Genomic DNA, 14,452 nt, shown 5'->3' with positions numbered 1-14,452 from the left:
ACATGAGTTTAGTATTTAGCAAAGGCAGAATCAAGTGATCAGTCCTTGCGCTAGCTTCGCGAGTCTACATCTAGGTATTTCAAAGCTATGGAACTCTACATTGAATACCAATACATCAACAGAAATGGCGTGGCAATCATTCCTTAGGTGACATCACAGCGGTGGTTGTCAATTTGAGGTCTTTTTTATATGTCACTATGCTCTTGTTGCTAGTTTTTCTATCGGCACATTTATTGAAGCATCTTTTCGATCTCCTAGTCTACCGTATGACTCCTAATCTGCTCCGACTGACAAAGTGAGAGCCTCTTCTTCTTCTATTAGCTCACGTATTTCAACCATAGAGCAGAATTAGATCTTATTGTTCTCCATCCATGTATTTTCTTTGTTGATTTTGAACCCTTTGTCGCCTTTCATTGTTCCTTGTTTGATTATGAAAGTTGAACAGCATATATAATATAGGTGAACAATGCCATTGTAGTTGAAGATATAGCTCGTCTTTACATATTACCTTCGAACATTATTCATTCATTAGATACATCTACCACACTTACACAAACACTAAACTTATCAAACCAGATCTTAGCTATCATGAGTCCTGACGATGATTTGCCCGCGCGCAATGCACCTTTCCATGACCCGCAAACAACCTCAACGCATTCAATTTCATGTCAAGGGAGAGCGAAGATGTTCCACCCCCTTCCAGGGCAGCTTATCAAAGATTGTCAAAGTCAATGGGCAGATAGCTTAACCAGGTATCAAAACTACTACGAAGCTACTCGTGCTAATAGTGTACCAGGAGCAACTGAGATTCCTGTTCCATCCATGAAGACAGTCGCGAGGACACCACAGCCAAGCGAATCAAATGTAGGGACCAATACGAAGTTATCTGATCGCGATGTTTCCTTTTCTCTGGCACCAGGTAACGGAATGCTCAAGACAAGTGTAGACGCGATGACAGAATTCATTTGTGACTATGCTAATCGTTGGCACTCTGCTCTCCCATCCAATGATCCAAGCAGAGTAACACCTAATAGACACCTTCCTGGGACTGTTCCCATGTTTGTCTATTGGTCCACTGACTTCCATGAAGTCATGGAGCAAGGACCAGAGCACGCTGCGGCGGAACTTGCCAAGAGATTTTCGCGAGAAGAATTTTGGCAGTTGCGCTATTATTTCTTCCTCGTTCAAACTGGTTCAGAAGAAACGGACCAGTTTGGACATGTAGCTGTCTGTGCTATCTCTCCAGAAGCCAAGACCATTGACTATCTCTGTAGCGCCGACGACAATGGTCTCATTCGCGGTGAAGGTGCTCAATGTGTTGAAAGTTTCATTGCTATGCTTACAATATATCTTGGAGACGAGCCACCATTGAGTCAAAGATTCAATCCATGCGATTGGAAACTCCGAACCGGCCGAAGCGAGGTACAAGACCAGAAGGAACCTGACTGCGGCATATACACAATATGCAACATCATGTGCCTTGCTTTTGGATGGGAGTTATCTTATGGTGCAAGACACGGAGAAGAAATGAAGAACGGTCGAATTCGTATCTGCAGTACTCTCCACGTTAGTGGTTTCAGAGGTTATAATCCCGCTAAAGGTGCTGACAACTCATTTTACTACCCCTTGAATAATCTCTCGCCTCCTGACTCTTTAATTGATAACTTTGTTCGAATCCTCTATGTTCCTGGACTCATGATCAATGAAACTCTCACAGCAGAAGTCCGTCGTCGCTCACCAATGTACTATGGCTGTCCTAACAAAGAAACGCTATATGCACATTGTGATCGAAACAAACGATTCTACCCAAACTTCGACAAAGTAGGAATCAGCGGACGTCACATCACATTTGCCAAATTTCTTTCTTGGGTTGAACGTTATGATCTCGCGAGAGAGAGGAATGTGGCGCCATTCCCAAAACCTTATCTACCTAACGGTTCCAACGGGAGCAGAGATTGGATTCCACCTAGCGACCACTGGCCGACTGCAAGACTTTGGTAAGTTTCGTGGTTTCTTCCGAGATAAGACAGGTCCGTCACTTTCTATCTTCCAATTGTCTCAATGTAGGTTTATCTCAATTCAAAAATTCAATACAAAAATTCAATACAAAAACCAACTTATTCCATTTCATCCGATTCCCTGTTCTTATTTCCGTGATTGAAACCCCTTTGTGAACGACACTTTTTGATCTATGCTCTTGATGTAAATATTGATTCACGCTGAAATGTCAAGATAATTCCGAGTTAAGTGATCCAACACAAGGTGCAAGTGCATGATATGTGGATTCCAGATTTGGTATATGATACCTGCAGACTCCAAAATACTAGTTTTAAGGTTCAAAGAGCTTGAGCCTCTTTGTTAACATTGTCTTTTTAATCTGTCTTTGTTATCAGAAGAATCGAGAGACTCTTTGATTATAACGGTGGGACAAAGACTTTATCGAGATTTCTTTCTTATTCTTTCAATTATTTGGCAACAATAGGAGTACGTTTAATAATGACACGGAGGAACTGTAGAGTATCTTTGCTGGGGGTTTTGGTATAGCTACTATAGAGCTATTGCAAACTAAATTTTTGATGGAAGTGGGTTATTTGAAAATCAGCGTTCCGTAGTTATCAACCTAGATACAAAACTCAGTGCATTACCTACGTTTGATCCTTTCATGATTTATTTTAAAACTTCATTATCGAGCATGCTAGTCTATAAACCCAATCCATGCACTATCCCAGCTCACTAGGTATGTAAGCCGAATAATTAGTTGCCATGATAAGGCCACATTCTTTTTACATTCAATCGCAATTCGAGTAGTATTGAAAACAAAAATTGCGAAGAAAGTAAAAGAATCTTGGAAATCATCAGCGTTTATCATATACCGATCTCAAACATTCTAGCCTGGTGATAAATCTAGGTTTCGAACCAAATCTAGAGCATTCTCGAATCAATGAGTACTGATAATTCTCATCATCGATTCCACCTTCCTTTCCTAATATTTATGACCCATCCTTTTTATTTCCTGCTCTTGCAAGTCAAGAACGCGGAAAGAAAGCACTGTTATTAGAGCTCAGGATGGGCCTTATCCTGGATTCAACAATGATTAAATCAAAGCACCAGGCAAATATTGTGTCGCACATTACCAGAGATCACGGAGAGGATAAAGAATGGCTTATAGAATGTTTTTGCTGCTTCGGCTATGGAATTTAGGATAATAGTGGGCAGACTAATGTTTAAGCTTTTGCTGCAGATAAACGTAGAAGTCTTTCGAATGCTACTAGTTTATTTAGAGATGGTCTCAATGGCGTGATTTTTAGCCGAATTTTTGTTCGCTAAGTTATGGGCGGGTTTGATTAACCGAATAAGTGACACGCTAATAGCAGATCAAATCTTATATCGGATCACTACGTTCAAATCACGTTCATAGAGGTGAATTGTGGTTATTGAATCGTTTTTGTTGCCCATCTGAACATTGAAATTACGGGTTTTAAACCTGTGTTTTTCGAATCGACTCGTATTTCAATCACATTGAGTTCAACTCTATTTAGACTTCCGTTAGCGAGGTTTAGATAACAAAGACTCGAGTCGGTCAGCAATATTGGTCTCAGATTAGGCTATATTATATGCAGGTCGGTTAACTTACCTAGGTAGTGTTTTAAGGTAAATCTGTAGGTAATTTCAAATCTCTAAACACGCTTTTCGTCCAAGTTCCAGGATGACTTTGGATTGCTTACCAAAGTTGTTGTAATGACATACCAGTCTCGCCGACTGGAGCTCAACCCTTTTAGGATTCGGTACAGTGTCGACGTCGAGCATGATCAATCATTTGAAATGTGCTCAATTTCTATGATGTTTCAATACTAGTCTTCATTTTTTTTATGCAGAACTTCGGAACCGAGAATATGTAAACTGGCTTACAAAATCTACCTGTAGAGAAATATGACGTAAAATTCCCGCGCCCTTGCATCCAAGAAAAAAAACTCAAAATAGAACAAAAAGAACAGATCTCAGGAACAAACCAGTATTAATCCACGTCATATCTCCTCGGATCACACAGCCAGGTTATCTGTCCGCTTTCACGAATATCAAACACAGAGCCATATAATCCGCGGCACGATTATCTCCATGGACTGGTTTTCTTCATCATAGACCTATGTGCCCCTAGACGTCATTTTCTCACAATTCCCATTTCATTCTCTCTCGTTTTCGATGACGCCTTGAGTAAGCCCAACCCTGCAGGTGCATTGTATGTTTGATGATTTGGGACTCACTCACTTGAGAGAGAAGAAAACTTGCGCCTGAAAGTTCTGGGAATTGTGTACTCTCATGTTACGATGAACGATAAGTAGAAAAGAATGAAATTCATAGGGGAGAGGGATTTATATATTATATGATCGGTTAGCTCTGGACTAAGGACAAACTAGTTCCTAGCTTAAGGTTCAGTCATACAAATGGTCAGGTGAAGCCGAGTCTGCCGAAGCACGATTCCTGGAAGTTCGTCGTGGTCGTCTACATATTTTAGATTCTTAACCAATGCACATTTATTTTAAAGAGTTCGAATCATGCTGAATGCGAACAATGATATGATGAAAGTGATTTGAGAATATCGATCATTAATGGTTGTACTACTTTCAAATTGCGACTGGCCATTCACCCGTGAAGAATATTAGATTTCCAAGAATAAAAATCGCAACGTCATTGCATGGTATATTCTCTGCAGCATGCAAAGCAACAGAAGAGATCTCCAGGAACATTCTACCAGTAAGAATTAGGAGAGATCTCATAGCACGAGGAGACATAGATAGCCAACATGTATAGAAAAGTGAGTCTATTTAACACAATTTCCTACAAGATGACTAGTACAAGCCAACATTCCAAGCCTAGTTTTATCAACCGAATCAAACATCGAAGGACGTTGTCAGAGGAAAAATTCAAATCTCACCTCAAAAGCAATCTATCAAACGTACAGGGGGCTACGGCATGCGAAAATCCTTTTACTACTCTCTGATAGGCCATTCTCTTATCTTATGAGGAGAACAGAGGATACTACTGCGACTAATAAGTATCTAACTATACATGCCGGGTTTGACGGCGTGCAACAGAGATCATCACCATTTAGCCAAGCACTGTAAAGAGGCCAAGATCGAGTAGCGTCAATCAATATCAACTAACATCTACTAATACTAATTAATTGAAGACTGCAGGGGTTAGCGACGTGCAACAACTATCTTCTGGGTATTTAAGGCCAACCAGGAAGTCCAATTAAAAGCAGGAATCATAACCACTAGAAGAAGACTAGAGAGCTATTCACAGTATACTCTAATCTTACCCCATGTTGAGATATCCAACAGAAAGCTGTTATTTGGGCACTGAGGGGAAATGAACATCTGCTAATAACACTAAGGGCTATTAATCATAAGCTCAGAGTCTAGTGGTAATATGACAGGAGTTACGATTGGCAACAAACGGAAATGTGTGAAGAATAAAATATGGTGTAATGTAAAGAAGGGTTGAAATGCGAGAAAAGATCTTTTGGCGGAGAGGCTCTGAGGTGCACAATACATCTACAGCCTAAATGAATTTGATAACGGAATCTATACTAGCAAATCGAGAGAGGATGTTATTAAACAGCGCTTTATGCACGAGTTTTACGAGAAGCTAAACGAGAATTCCTATATGTACAGGAAATCTCATAATAATAGATTGCCATGTAGTATATAGCAACTAGATATTTGTATTGAAACTGGTCAGAGGGTATCAACTTCTATTTTCCTTTCCATCTAAGCTTTTCCGCAGTTTGCTCTTTATATCATCCCATGAAAGTACAGATTGGTAAACGATATGTGTCTAAAACCCAGTATCTCCTTCTTACGCCTTTCCATTCACCCTCACCCTCTCCCCCAAGCTCCTCGACTTCCACGTCAACCCAATCAACATCTAATCCTGCATCGCACAGATCCAGCTCCGATACTTTGGTATACACATCATAGCAAACTCTTCTATCTGCTCCTAGTCCGTTGAAGAAACTAAATTTTCCAGTTTCAGACAATAAGCCGATGACGTATTCGGAAAAGAATTTCTTAAGCTCCATATAAGATTCTCCGAATGTATCGAAATATATAACGTCGAATTGAAGATTTTCTTCAAGCAGCTTTGGTAGAATTTCTTGCCAGCGACCAGCGTGAATTTTATAGCTTCCTTCTTCGGGTGCAGATGCTTCCCATTCTTTTCCAAATTTATGACCTGGTTCTTGTAGGTGTGTAAGAACATCGGGGTGGGCTTCTATTATATGGTGGCTGGCTGGTTTCGTGGATGCGAACATCGTGTCTATTATGCCCATTCCGAAACCAATGTTGAGGATTCGTAATGGAGGTGAAGAGGAGGGGATAAGAAGATCGACAGTACGTTGCATGATGGATGTTTCCCATGCCATCATTACACCGTTAGCATCAGCGTCGAGAAGTGCATCTTCTGTAAATTCGAGTTTGCTTTTGAGATAATCTGCGGAATTGACGTCTTTCTTTGGCTCTTCTGCCTCATTTTCTTCTGCTGGTTCGTCTGTGGCTTCTTCATTTACAACTATCTCCATGCCCTCTACTTCGTCCTCCTCTTCGTCTTCATCCCCATCACTCAACTCCTCATACCCACCCATCAAGTTCATCAAAACCTCCGCTCTCACACCAGCTTCCACAACCAATTCATATAATTCCTTCCTGCCCAATCTCCACGCCAGACATCCAGGTGTCTCATTGTTCGTATCTAAATCATTCCATATAGCTCCCGACAAAAATAATTCTTTAATAGTCGCTTTCGCAGCCTCTAAATCTTCAGTAGAGGGGGAATCTTCACAAGATGCAATTGCGGCGTGGAGAGGTGTGAAACCAGTTTCGGGATCCTGAACTGAAGCAGCGCCGGGTACTCGAAGGAGGGGTTTGAGAGCGGCGAGATCGTGGTTGGAGGCTGCGAGGAGGATAGTCTGGGTAGTTGTATCGATTTCGGGGGCAAATGCTGGGTCATCCATTTTGAAGGTTACTTTTATGTAAACTTTACGAGTATAAGATGTTTGAAATCTTGAGGATTTCAGAATGCTGGGGAAATAATTTTTGGAGGGGTCAATGGATTTGGCGGAGAGAGGGCGGTAAGGACTGGCAGATCGATGTTGCATGGGTCCGATTAATCTTGTGAACTCAATTCCTGATGAGCAACATCAGCAATTTACAATGTCTCGGCTTATCTTATGTATCTATCCGAAAGATTTAGGAACGACACGACAAGACTTTAAGACATGAATTCGACCTCTCTAGCCCTCTCTTCGAGCCCATCAAGATGAATAGAGACCATCCAGGAACCGGAAACATACTGCCGATTACCCCATTTTAGCTCTGCGAACAGACAAGGATCTACAAATGATTATCACAAATATACGCTCAAGAAGCTATCGTGCATATACAATTATGACTAGTTTTCAATAGCAATGATGTGTACCGTGAGTATGACTCTTATTCTTTCTACGTCCATATAAACGGTAAGTCCAGTTTCTGTTGTGTTCCGATGTGATACAGATATATATTGTCCTACTCCAGTTGAGAGCTTATACAAGTGTCGTCGATTTCGCACTGTGTGGGCACAAACAACGAGAGTATGTCGACCATGGAAGATGTTCAGGGTACGAAGATGGATGTTGAAAGTCAATTGGATTTGAGGATGCAAGATGAGTCCTTTCCAGCAATTGATCCTGAGATGGAAAGAAGAGTTGTGCGGAAAATAGATAGGCACTTGATGCCTCTGATCATTGGGCTATGTACGTCTTTCCTGGAACTCTGATGGGGTCAATGGCATCAAACTAATCATTTTCAAAAGATCTCCTAGCATATCTTGATCGTTCGAACATTGGCAATGCGAAAATTGCTGGTATGATGGATGACTTGCATCTCGATTCTGATAGCTACGAATGGCTCCTCACTATATTCTATATATCATACATTGTATTCGAGCCATTGGTGTTAATGTGGAAAATCATCCCACCGCACATGTGGGGTGCCATAACAGTAGTGGGATGGGCATTATCAGCAACATTGCAAACTGTTGCGTTCAATTGGTCTGGAATGATGGCTGCCAGGTTTTTTCTAGGGGCTTTTGAGGCTTCCTTTGCACCAGGCATCACATTCCTGTTATCTTTCTTCTATCTAAGAAACGAACTCGGACTTCGATGTGGATTTTACCTTGGGGCAGCTCCTTTGGCAACATGTTTTGCTGGTGCTTTAGCTTATGGTATTACTTCTGGGCATTTCGAAAGCATTGCAGCCTGGCGTGTGCTTTTCCTCGTCGAAGGCTTGCCAGCCATTCTTGCTGGTGTTCTTACCTGGTTCCTCATGCCCGATAGTGCTGAAAAGGCCAAGTTTCTGACGAAAGAGGAAGTACTCATTGCGAAAGCACGCAAGGTTCGACAGGTAGGTACCACGGATTCCAATCGACCACACGGAGTCCAATGGCAGGAAGTACGTGCCGCGTTCTTCGATATCAAAAATTGGACCACAGCATTGATGTATTTCTCCTGCAACGTATCGTTTGCATCTCTGCCAGTATTCCTACCTACCATTCTTGCCGCAATGGGTTTCTCAAGCGTTACTGCGCAAGGACTCTCAGCCCCGCCTTATTTCCTCGCATTCCTAGTTGTTATTCTTACAACATGGCTTGCAGACAAGTATTCACAACGCGGATACACCATCCTTATCCTATCTCTCATAGGAGCAACTGGATATATAATGCTCGCCGTATCAACCAGCACAGGAGTTCGCTACGCCGGAGTATTCCTGGCCGCATCAGGCATTTTCCCCGCCATTGGAAATATTCTTCCCTGGGTAATGAACAATCAAGGGAGTGAGAGTAAACGAGGCACGGGAATTGCGATTCTAAATGTGGTGGGTCAATGTGGGCCGCTCCTGGGAACGAGGTTATATCCCAGTAGTGAAGGACCCTATTATCACAAAGGAATGGTATGTTCATTTATTTCCACTATCTTCGTCTCTGTTTGCCTTCAACCAGTTCGTCGACGTGAAAGCGGGGGGACTGAGGAAAATATACTAATCGTCATTTTCTTGTTAGTGGGTTTGCGCAGCTTTCATGCTCTTCAACGGCGCTTTAGCAATGGCCTTGCGTTTCCGACTTGCACATGAAAATCGAAAATTAGATGAAAAGTATGGCGTTAACGGCGATAATGAAAATGAGAATGGAAATGGAAATGGGAGTTTGAAGGACTCAAATGGAGGGAGAGAAAACGACGGGCCGAATTTTAGATATATTTTATGATGTGATTGATAATGATGCTCTGGATACAGATTTTTTGGGTTTTATAGAGTTTTAGGTTTTTGACTTTCGGGGTAAAAGGGGCATACATGATACCCAGGTTATAGGAAATCAATTTCAGCTGATAGATAGATTGCAAATATATCGTTCTTTGTATGTGATTTGTAAAAGCTATCATTTGCTAACAACACGAATGCCATGTGCAACCAGGGAAAAGCAAAAAAAAAGCCATGCAAGTCATCTGTCTACACACGCATTCCTATGCGATAGGATCATTCTCTCAAAACATTGACCATAACTTATTGTCTATGGTATTCATGTTCGCATCATTTCACATCACCCTCTGACCTGGAGACCTCGGTACAAGAACCGGCACGCTTGTTTACTTGAAGTTCTCTGGGTGCAAGATACCAGCCATGTTACCTGCCTTAACACGCTTGAGGGTCAAAGCAGCAATCAAAGCTGCACCGACACCAGATCCATCCTCAGCAGCCAAGATTTCAATAGGATCAGCCTCCTTGGCATTCTTCTTTGCAGGCCAATCAAGAATTTCACGGAGTGCGGCAGCACCACGAGCCTTGAAGTGGGGGTACTTGTTGAAGACAGATCCGTCAGCTCCGACGTGGCAAGTCTCATAGTTCTTCTTCTTGGCAATGGCAGCAACACCACAAGCGGAGAGACGGGCGGCACGGGTACCAATCAACTCGGCAAGGCGACGGATGAGCTCGAGTTCTGGAACAGTAGCTCTAATGCTGAGCTTATTCTGGAAAAGATCAGCAGTCTCTGACAAGTTCTCCCATGGGTCCCTAGATAGATGTTAATCATTTAATCATTTAATCATTAAAAGATATGAGTGTATGGGGAACATACTCTTCAACCAAAGACAAGAATGAAGAGTCCAAGGTGTAAGCCTTTCGGAGTTTTTCAATATCTTGACCCTCAAACATGTGGATATCTTTGTTGTCATGAAGATCAACGAGAACCAATCTGAAAAGTTCTCCAAGGTAAAGACCAGCAATCATCTTCTCGAATGCTTGCTGACCAGGACGTGGAGAATCTTTATCAATAATGATATCGTATGGAGTACGGGGGAGAACTTTGTGTTCATTATCGAAAGCACCCCACTCGCAGTTGATTGCCATTGGGGTGTCAGGAGGTAGGTTCATGTGTGCCAATTTTGGGATAGAGCCGCAGTTTTCCATGTACGCAGCGTTGCAACCAGTTCCGAAGATACAACCAATCTTCATGGCTGTGTCAGTATATGCGGAAGCAATCAAGGTACCAGTGGTATCATTGATCAAAGCTGTAAGCTTAATTGGAACGCCCTGATGAATTCTTAGCAAGCGTTATCTTCTGAATGCTACTAAAAAACTTACTCTCTTGGCAAGAGCTGCCTCGAACATTGGAACAACGTTTTCACCTTCGACACCTGCAATATCGAAGCCCTTGGTCCATCTTTGCAGAATACCCTCATCAATGTAGTTTTGGGTAGCTGGGTAGGAGAACGTGAAACCGAGACTTAACGTTCCAAGATTCTCACCATGATGATGGGATTCAACGAATTGCTGAAGACAATCGGCGATATATTCCCAAAGTTCATCTGCTTCACCAGTCTTGAGCTCTTCTGGCATGCGGTATTTTGATTGAATGATATCAAACTCGGACTTCTCATCAGTCAAGATGATTTCGCAGACACGCAAGTTGGTACCTCCCATGTCCAAGGCGAGGAATGTACCAGTTTCATAACCATCTGGGAATGCCATGCACCAAGTTGGGTTCATGGGCTAAACAAAATTAGTCATAACTCATACTTCGGATCCGAAGAACATACAATACTTCCACCCTCTACAGTTAGACCTGATTTGAAATTAGCACAGCGCTCGTATTGTAGTTAGAGAACACAAGAAATACCTTTTGTAAGCTCAGAGACAAAGTGTTCAGTGATCTCCTTGAGTTTCTTGGTGTCAACAGTGAACTGTTGCTCAAGCTTCTTGATTTGTTCCAAGTAATTTTTTGGAACATCAGCCATGGAACCTATGTGATGCCATGAGTTAGCAAATTTACTCTCTATTCAAAGGCTATAAAATTATGATCAAAAATGTATTCTGTCATGGAGATGGACTCATGCAATAAAGTTTTTGTTGTTTTGCAGTCCATATCAAGGGCTGGAGTCTATAACCTCAACCGTACAGCCAAGGGCGACATAAACAACATCAACCATTATTGACAATTTCAATGAAGCTCTGCCTAAGAAGATCTTGGTGTTTTTTGAAAAGAGTATCAAAACCAAGACACCCTGGTGCTGCTCAGAAAGCACACGCTAAAATTTTAGTCCAATCTAAGCAGAACACTTGTCGGGTAGACTAGACTAGACTATAATAATAATAGGCCGAGTAAAAATAAAGACAGGGATCAGGAGATATCAACCTTTGCGTGGTAATGGTGTTTGGAGCTCCTCGAGAGGAACTGAAGATAGAATAGGGGATGAAGTTGTCGACATATTGCAAACGGTTTATCTAGAAACTTCGTAGATTTGAAAGCTTTGAGTTCTTGAGTGTGATAATTTGACTTTGAAATGCCAACAGCTGGTTGCTTTCAAGCTGACAACGCTTTTATGAGAGGAGGCATTGAAGGGTGTATCATAATAGGTTTATCAAGCTGCACAGCCTGTCCATTCACAAACAAAAAGTGAATGTAGATCACATTCTGAGATTCTCATCGAAACCGAGGAGGCCGAGCCAAAAGGATTCTGAGTTGACAAAGGGAAAGTTGAAGTTATACATACCCTTACGGGAAGGGGGCTTTCTTGGACCTAACCCCACCATGTTGAAGGATTTTCAAAGATAGATTCGTAAATAAAGGGTATAAAAGAAGAGTTGAAGAGAGTCTAGGATCTTAGGTGCGAAATGGAGGATATAAAGCAATACAAGAGCAGAGAAATAAAGAAGTCGCTGTTGCTGATTTTACAAAAGTTTTCTTGAGAGAAAGGATTGAAATTGTGTTGGGTGAAACTAAATAAATGGGTTGTCTCCTTCGGACTTCACTCGACTCCCCGCCGTGACTTCATCATAGTGGATCAGATTTCAGCTCAACCGCCCAGTAACAGCTTGATTAATAAGCACGGGCCTACTCATGATTACCTACTTGCCGATAAGAAGACGAAATTAAGCGCGCTCGCGATTATTGATAAGTGAAGTACGAAATGAAAAGAGGGGAGTGGGGAGTGAGGGAGAGGTGTGAAACTAGTGAACATCGCGAAATGGCGTCTAATTGTTCAGGACACTTTGGAGCAACGTAAGCTTCAATATTACCGGGGGACAGCTATTTGGGAAGGAATAGGAAACATTGACAACACCACGTCTTAGAATTGCTCACATTTCAATTTATTTTGTAGTGTGATTCGATTTCTTCTCATCAGGCTGGCTTCCAATACTTCTTCACAATGAAGTCATTCACGATTGCGACTGCGGTCCTTTCTCTTGTATCGACAGCTTTCGGCGCAGACAAGAGTAACTTAACAAAACCACTTTCTTCGAAACAAATTCTTCCCTCGAATTTCAAACCTCCGCAAGTCTTCAAAAATGCCAATTTAGTTCATCATATCAATCTCGAAAAAAGTTACCCAAAAGAGTCAATTAATGTGGTAATTGAGAACATTGCGAACGAACCTCAAGATGAATACTATCTGCCATTCACATCGAGGCAAATGGAGACGATTGGAGCTCTAGAAGTAAAGGATAGAAAGGATGCCGACTCCGGACCATTCGAAGTACGAGCAGTAGAGGTAGACACAGACAGGTAATTTATGTTCGGACTGTCACTCGAATCATTAGCTAATTATTCACAAGTGACACTCAATTCTACCTGGTCAAGCTACCACAACCCCTCGCACCCAAAGCACAACAAACAATTGGCATTTCATATTCATACCTTTCGGCTTTGAACCCTCTTCCAAATTCAATTGCACAGAACGAGAACCAATACGTCGTTTACGAATTCTCCGCATATGCCCAATCATCATACGTCACTTTGAAGCAAAAGACTGAGGTTAAATTCCCAACTACCAATATTCCAGAACACACCATTATCCCAGGAACTGATGGTGCATCTGAATCGCCACAGAAACAAGGTTCCAAATACACTTATGGTTCTTATGGAGAGGTACCGGCTGGTGCAGTGGAACCAGTCCGAGTTCGATATGAGTTCACCAAACCCCTCATTCACGTCTCTAGATTAGAGCGTGATATTGAAGTCAGCCACTGGGGAGGCAATGTTGCTTTCGAGGAACGTTACACTTTGACCAACCGTGCTGCCAACCTTTCTCAACCTTTCTCTCGCACTCTCTGGAACCAAGCCGCATACTATGCAACCACTCCCACTTCTGCCATCAAGGAGCTCAAATTCCCATTGAAGGTTGGAAGTTTGACACCATACTTCACTGATGTCATTGGCAACGTCTCTACCTCTCGTTTCCGCAGCAACAAGCGCGAAGCAAATCTTGAGATCAAGCCCCGTTACCCAATCTTCGGAGGCTGGAATTATCCTTTCCGTGTAGGATGGGATGCTGATGCTAAAAAGTTCTTGAGAAAATTAAGCGCAGGAGAACAATATGTTCTCAATGTCCCATTTTTGGAAGGTCCAAAACAAGCTGAGGGAGTTGAATATGAATTCGTTGAACTCCGTGTCATTCTTCCAGAAGGAGCCGAGTATGTATCCTATCCTTTTTTGTTTATAACACAACTAACCCCTCTCTCAATAGAAACGTCCAATTCTCCACTCTCGTCGCTACCGCCTCCTCTACAATCACTCTCCACAAAACTTTCATGGATACTATTGGCCGTACAACACTCACACTTCATTCTCATAATTTGGTTGACGACCTCCGTGATCGTGAACTCATTGTTACATATACCTACCCCTTCCTTGCAGGTTTCCGCAAACCTGTTGTTATTTTCTGCTCCGTTTTGAGTTTATTCGTTACAGTTTGGGCTGTTGGTACTTTGAATGTTAGTATCAAGGGAAAGAAGGCTTAAGTATCAGTTAGAGAGAAATCTGAAAAAAGATGAGGCATCTAGCTGTAAGAGTTTGATTGAAATATATGTATAGATAGATAGCAAGATATGTAAAATGAGAAAAGTCTTGATTGTTATTCTTT

The 14,452-nt window shown here is 42.0% G+C and overlaps 5 protein-coding genes across 5 annotated transcripts; 3 read left to right on the top strand and 2 right to left on the bottom strand.

Moving 5' to 3' along the window:
* Nucleotides 1-588: 588 nt before the first annotated feature.
* Nucleotides 589-2,001, top strand: EAE98_002103 (uncharacterized protein; the record flags this gene model as incomplete). Its single annotated transcript, XM_038949722.1, has 1 exon — nt 589-2,001. One exon carries the CDS (start codon nt 589-591, stop codon nt 1,999-2,001), a length of 1,413 nt encoding a protein of 470 aa, XP_038813461.1.
* A 3,799-nt stretch (nt 2,002-5,800) lies between these two features.
* On the bottom strand, nt 5,801-7,012 carry EAE98_002102 (uncharacterized protein; the record flags this gene model as incomplete). Its single annotated transcript, XM_038949721.1, has 1 exon — nt 5,801-7,012. One exon carries the CDS (start codon nt 7,010-7,012, stop codon nt 5,801-5,803), a length of 1,212 nt encoding a protein of 403 aa, XP_038813460.1.
* A 620-nt stretch (nt 7,013-7,632) lies between these two features.
* Nucleotides 7,633-9,300, top strand: EAE98_002101 (uncharacterized protein; the record flags this gene model as incomplete). The annotated part of the gene is made up of 3 exons (XM_038949720.1): nt 7,633-7,792; nt 7,852-8,987; nt 9,097-9,300. The coding sequence occupies 3 exons, from the start codon at nt 7,633-7,635 to the stop codon at nt 9,298-9,300; spliced, it is 1,500 nt and encodes a 499-aa protein (XP_038813459.1).
* A 379-nt stretch (nt 9,301-9,679) lies between these two features.
* On the bottom strand, nt 9,680-12,122 carry EAE98_002100 (uncharacterized protein; the record flags this gene model as incomplete). Its single annotated transcript, XM_038949719.1, has 6 exons — nt 9,680-10,103; nt 10,168-10,622; nt 10,674-11,081; nt 11,129-11,154; nt 11,209-11,331; nt 12,083-12,122. The coding sequence occupies 6 exons, from the start codon at nt 12,120-12,122 to the stop codon at nt 9,680-9,682; spliced, it is 1,476 nt and encodes a 491-aa protein (XP_038813458.1).
* A 617-nt stretch (nt 12,123-12,739) lies between these two features.
* Nucleotides 12,740-14,330, top strand: EAE98_002099 (uncharacterized protein; the record flags this gene model as incomplete). Its single annotated transcript, XM_038949718.1, has 3 exons — nt 12,740-13,095; nt 13,146-14,003; nt 14,057-14,330. 3 exons carry the CDS (start codon nt 12,740-12,742, stop codon nt 14,328-14,330), a joined length of 1,488 nt encoding a protein of 495 aa, XP_038813457.1.
* Between the last annotated feature and the right edge of the window lie 122 nt (nt 14,331-14,452).

The sequence above is a fragment of the Botrytis deweyae genome, assembly GCF_014898535.1.
Source record: "Botrytis deweyae strain B1 chromosome Unknown BDEW_004, whole genome shotgun sequence".
In the NCBI taxonomy this organism is placed as follows: domain Eukaryota; kingdom Fungi; phylum Ascomycota; class Leotiomycetes; order Helotiales; family Sclerotiniaceae; genus Botrytis; species Botrytis deweyae.
Note: the sequence above shows the minus strand (reverse complement) of the source record. Positions and strands in the feature narration are given on the sequence as shown.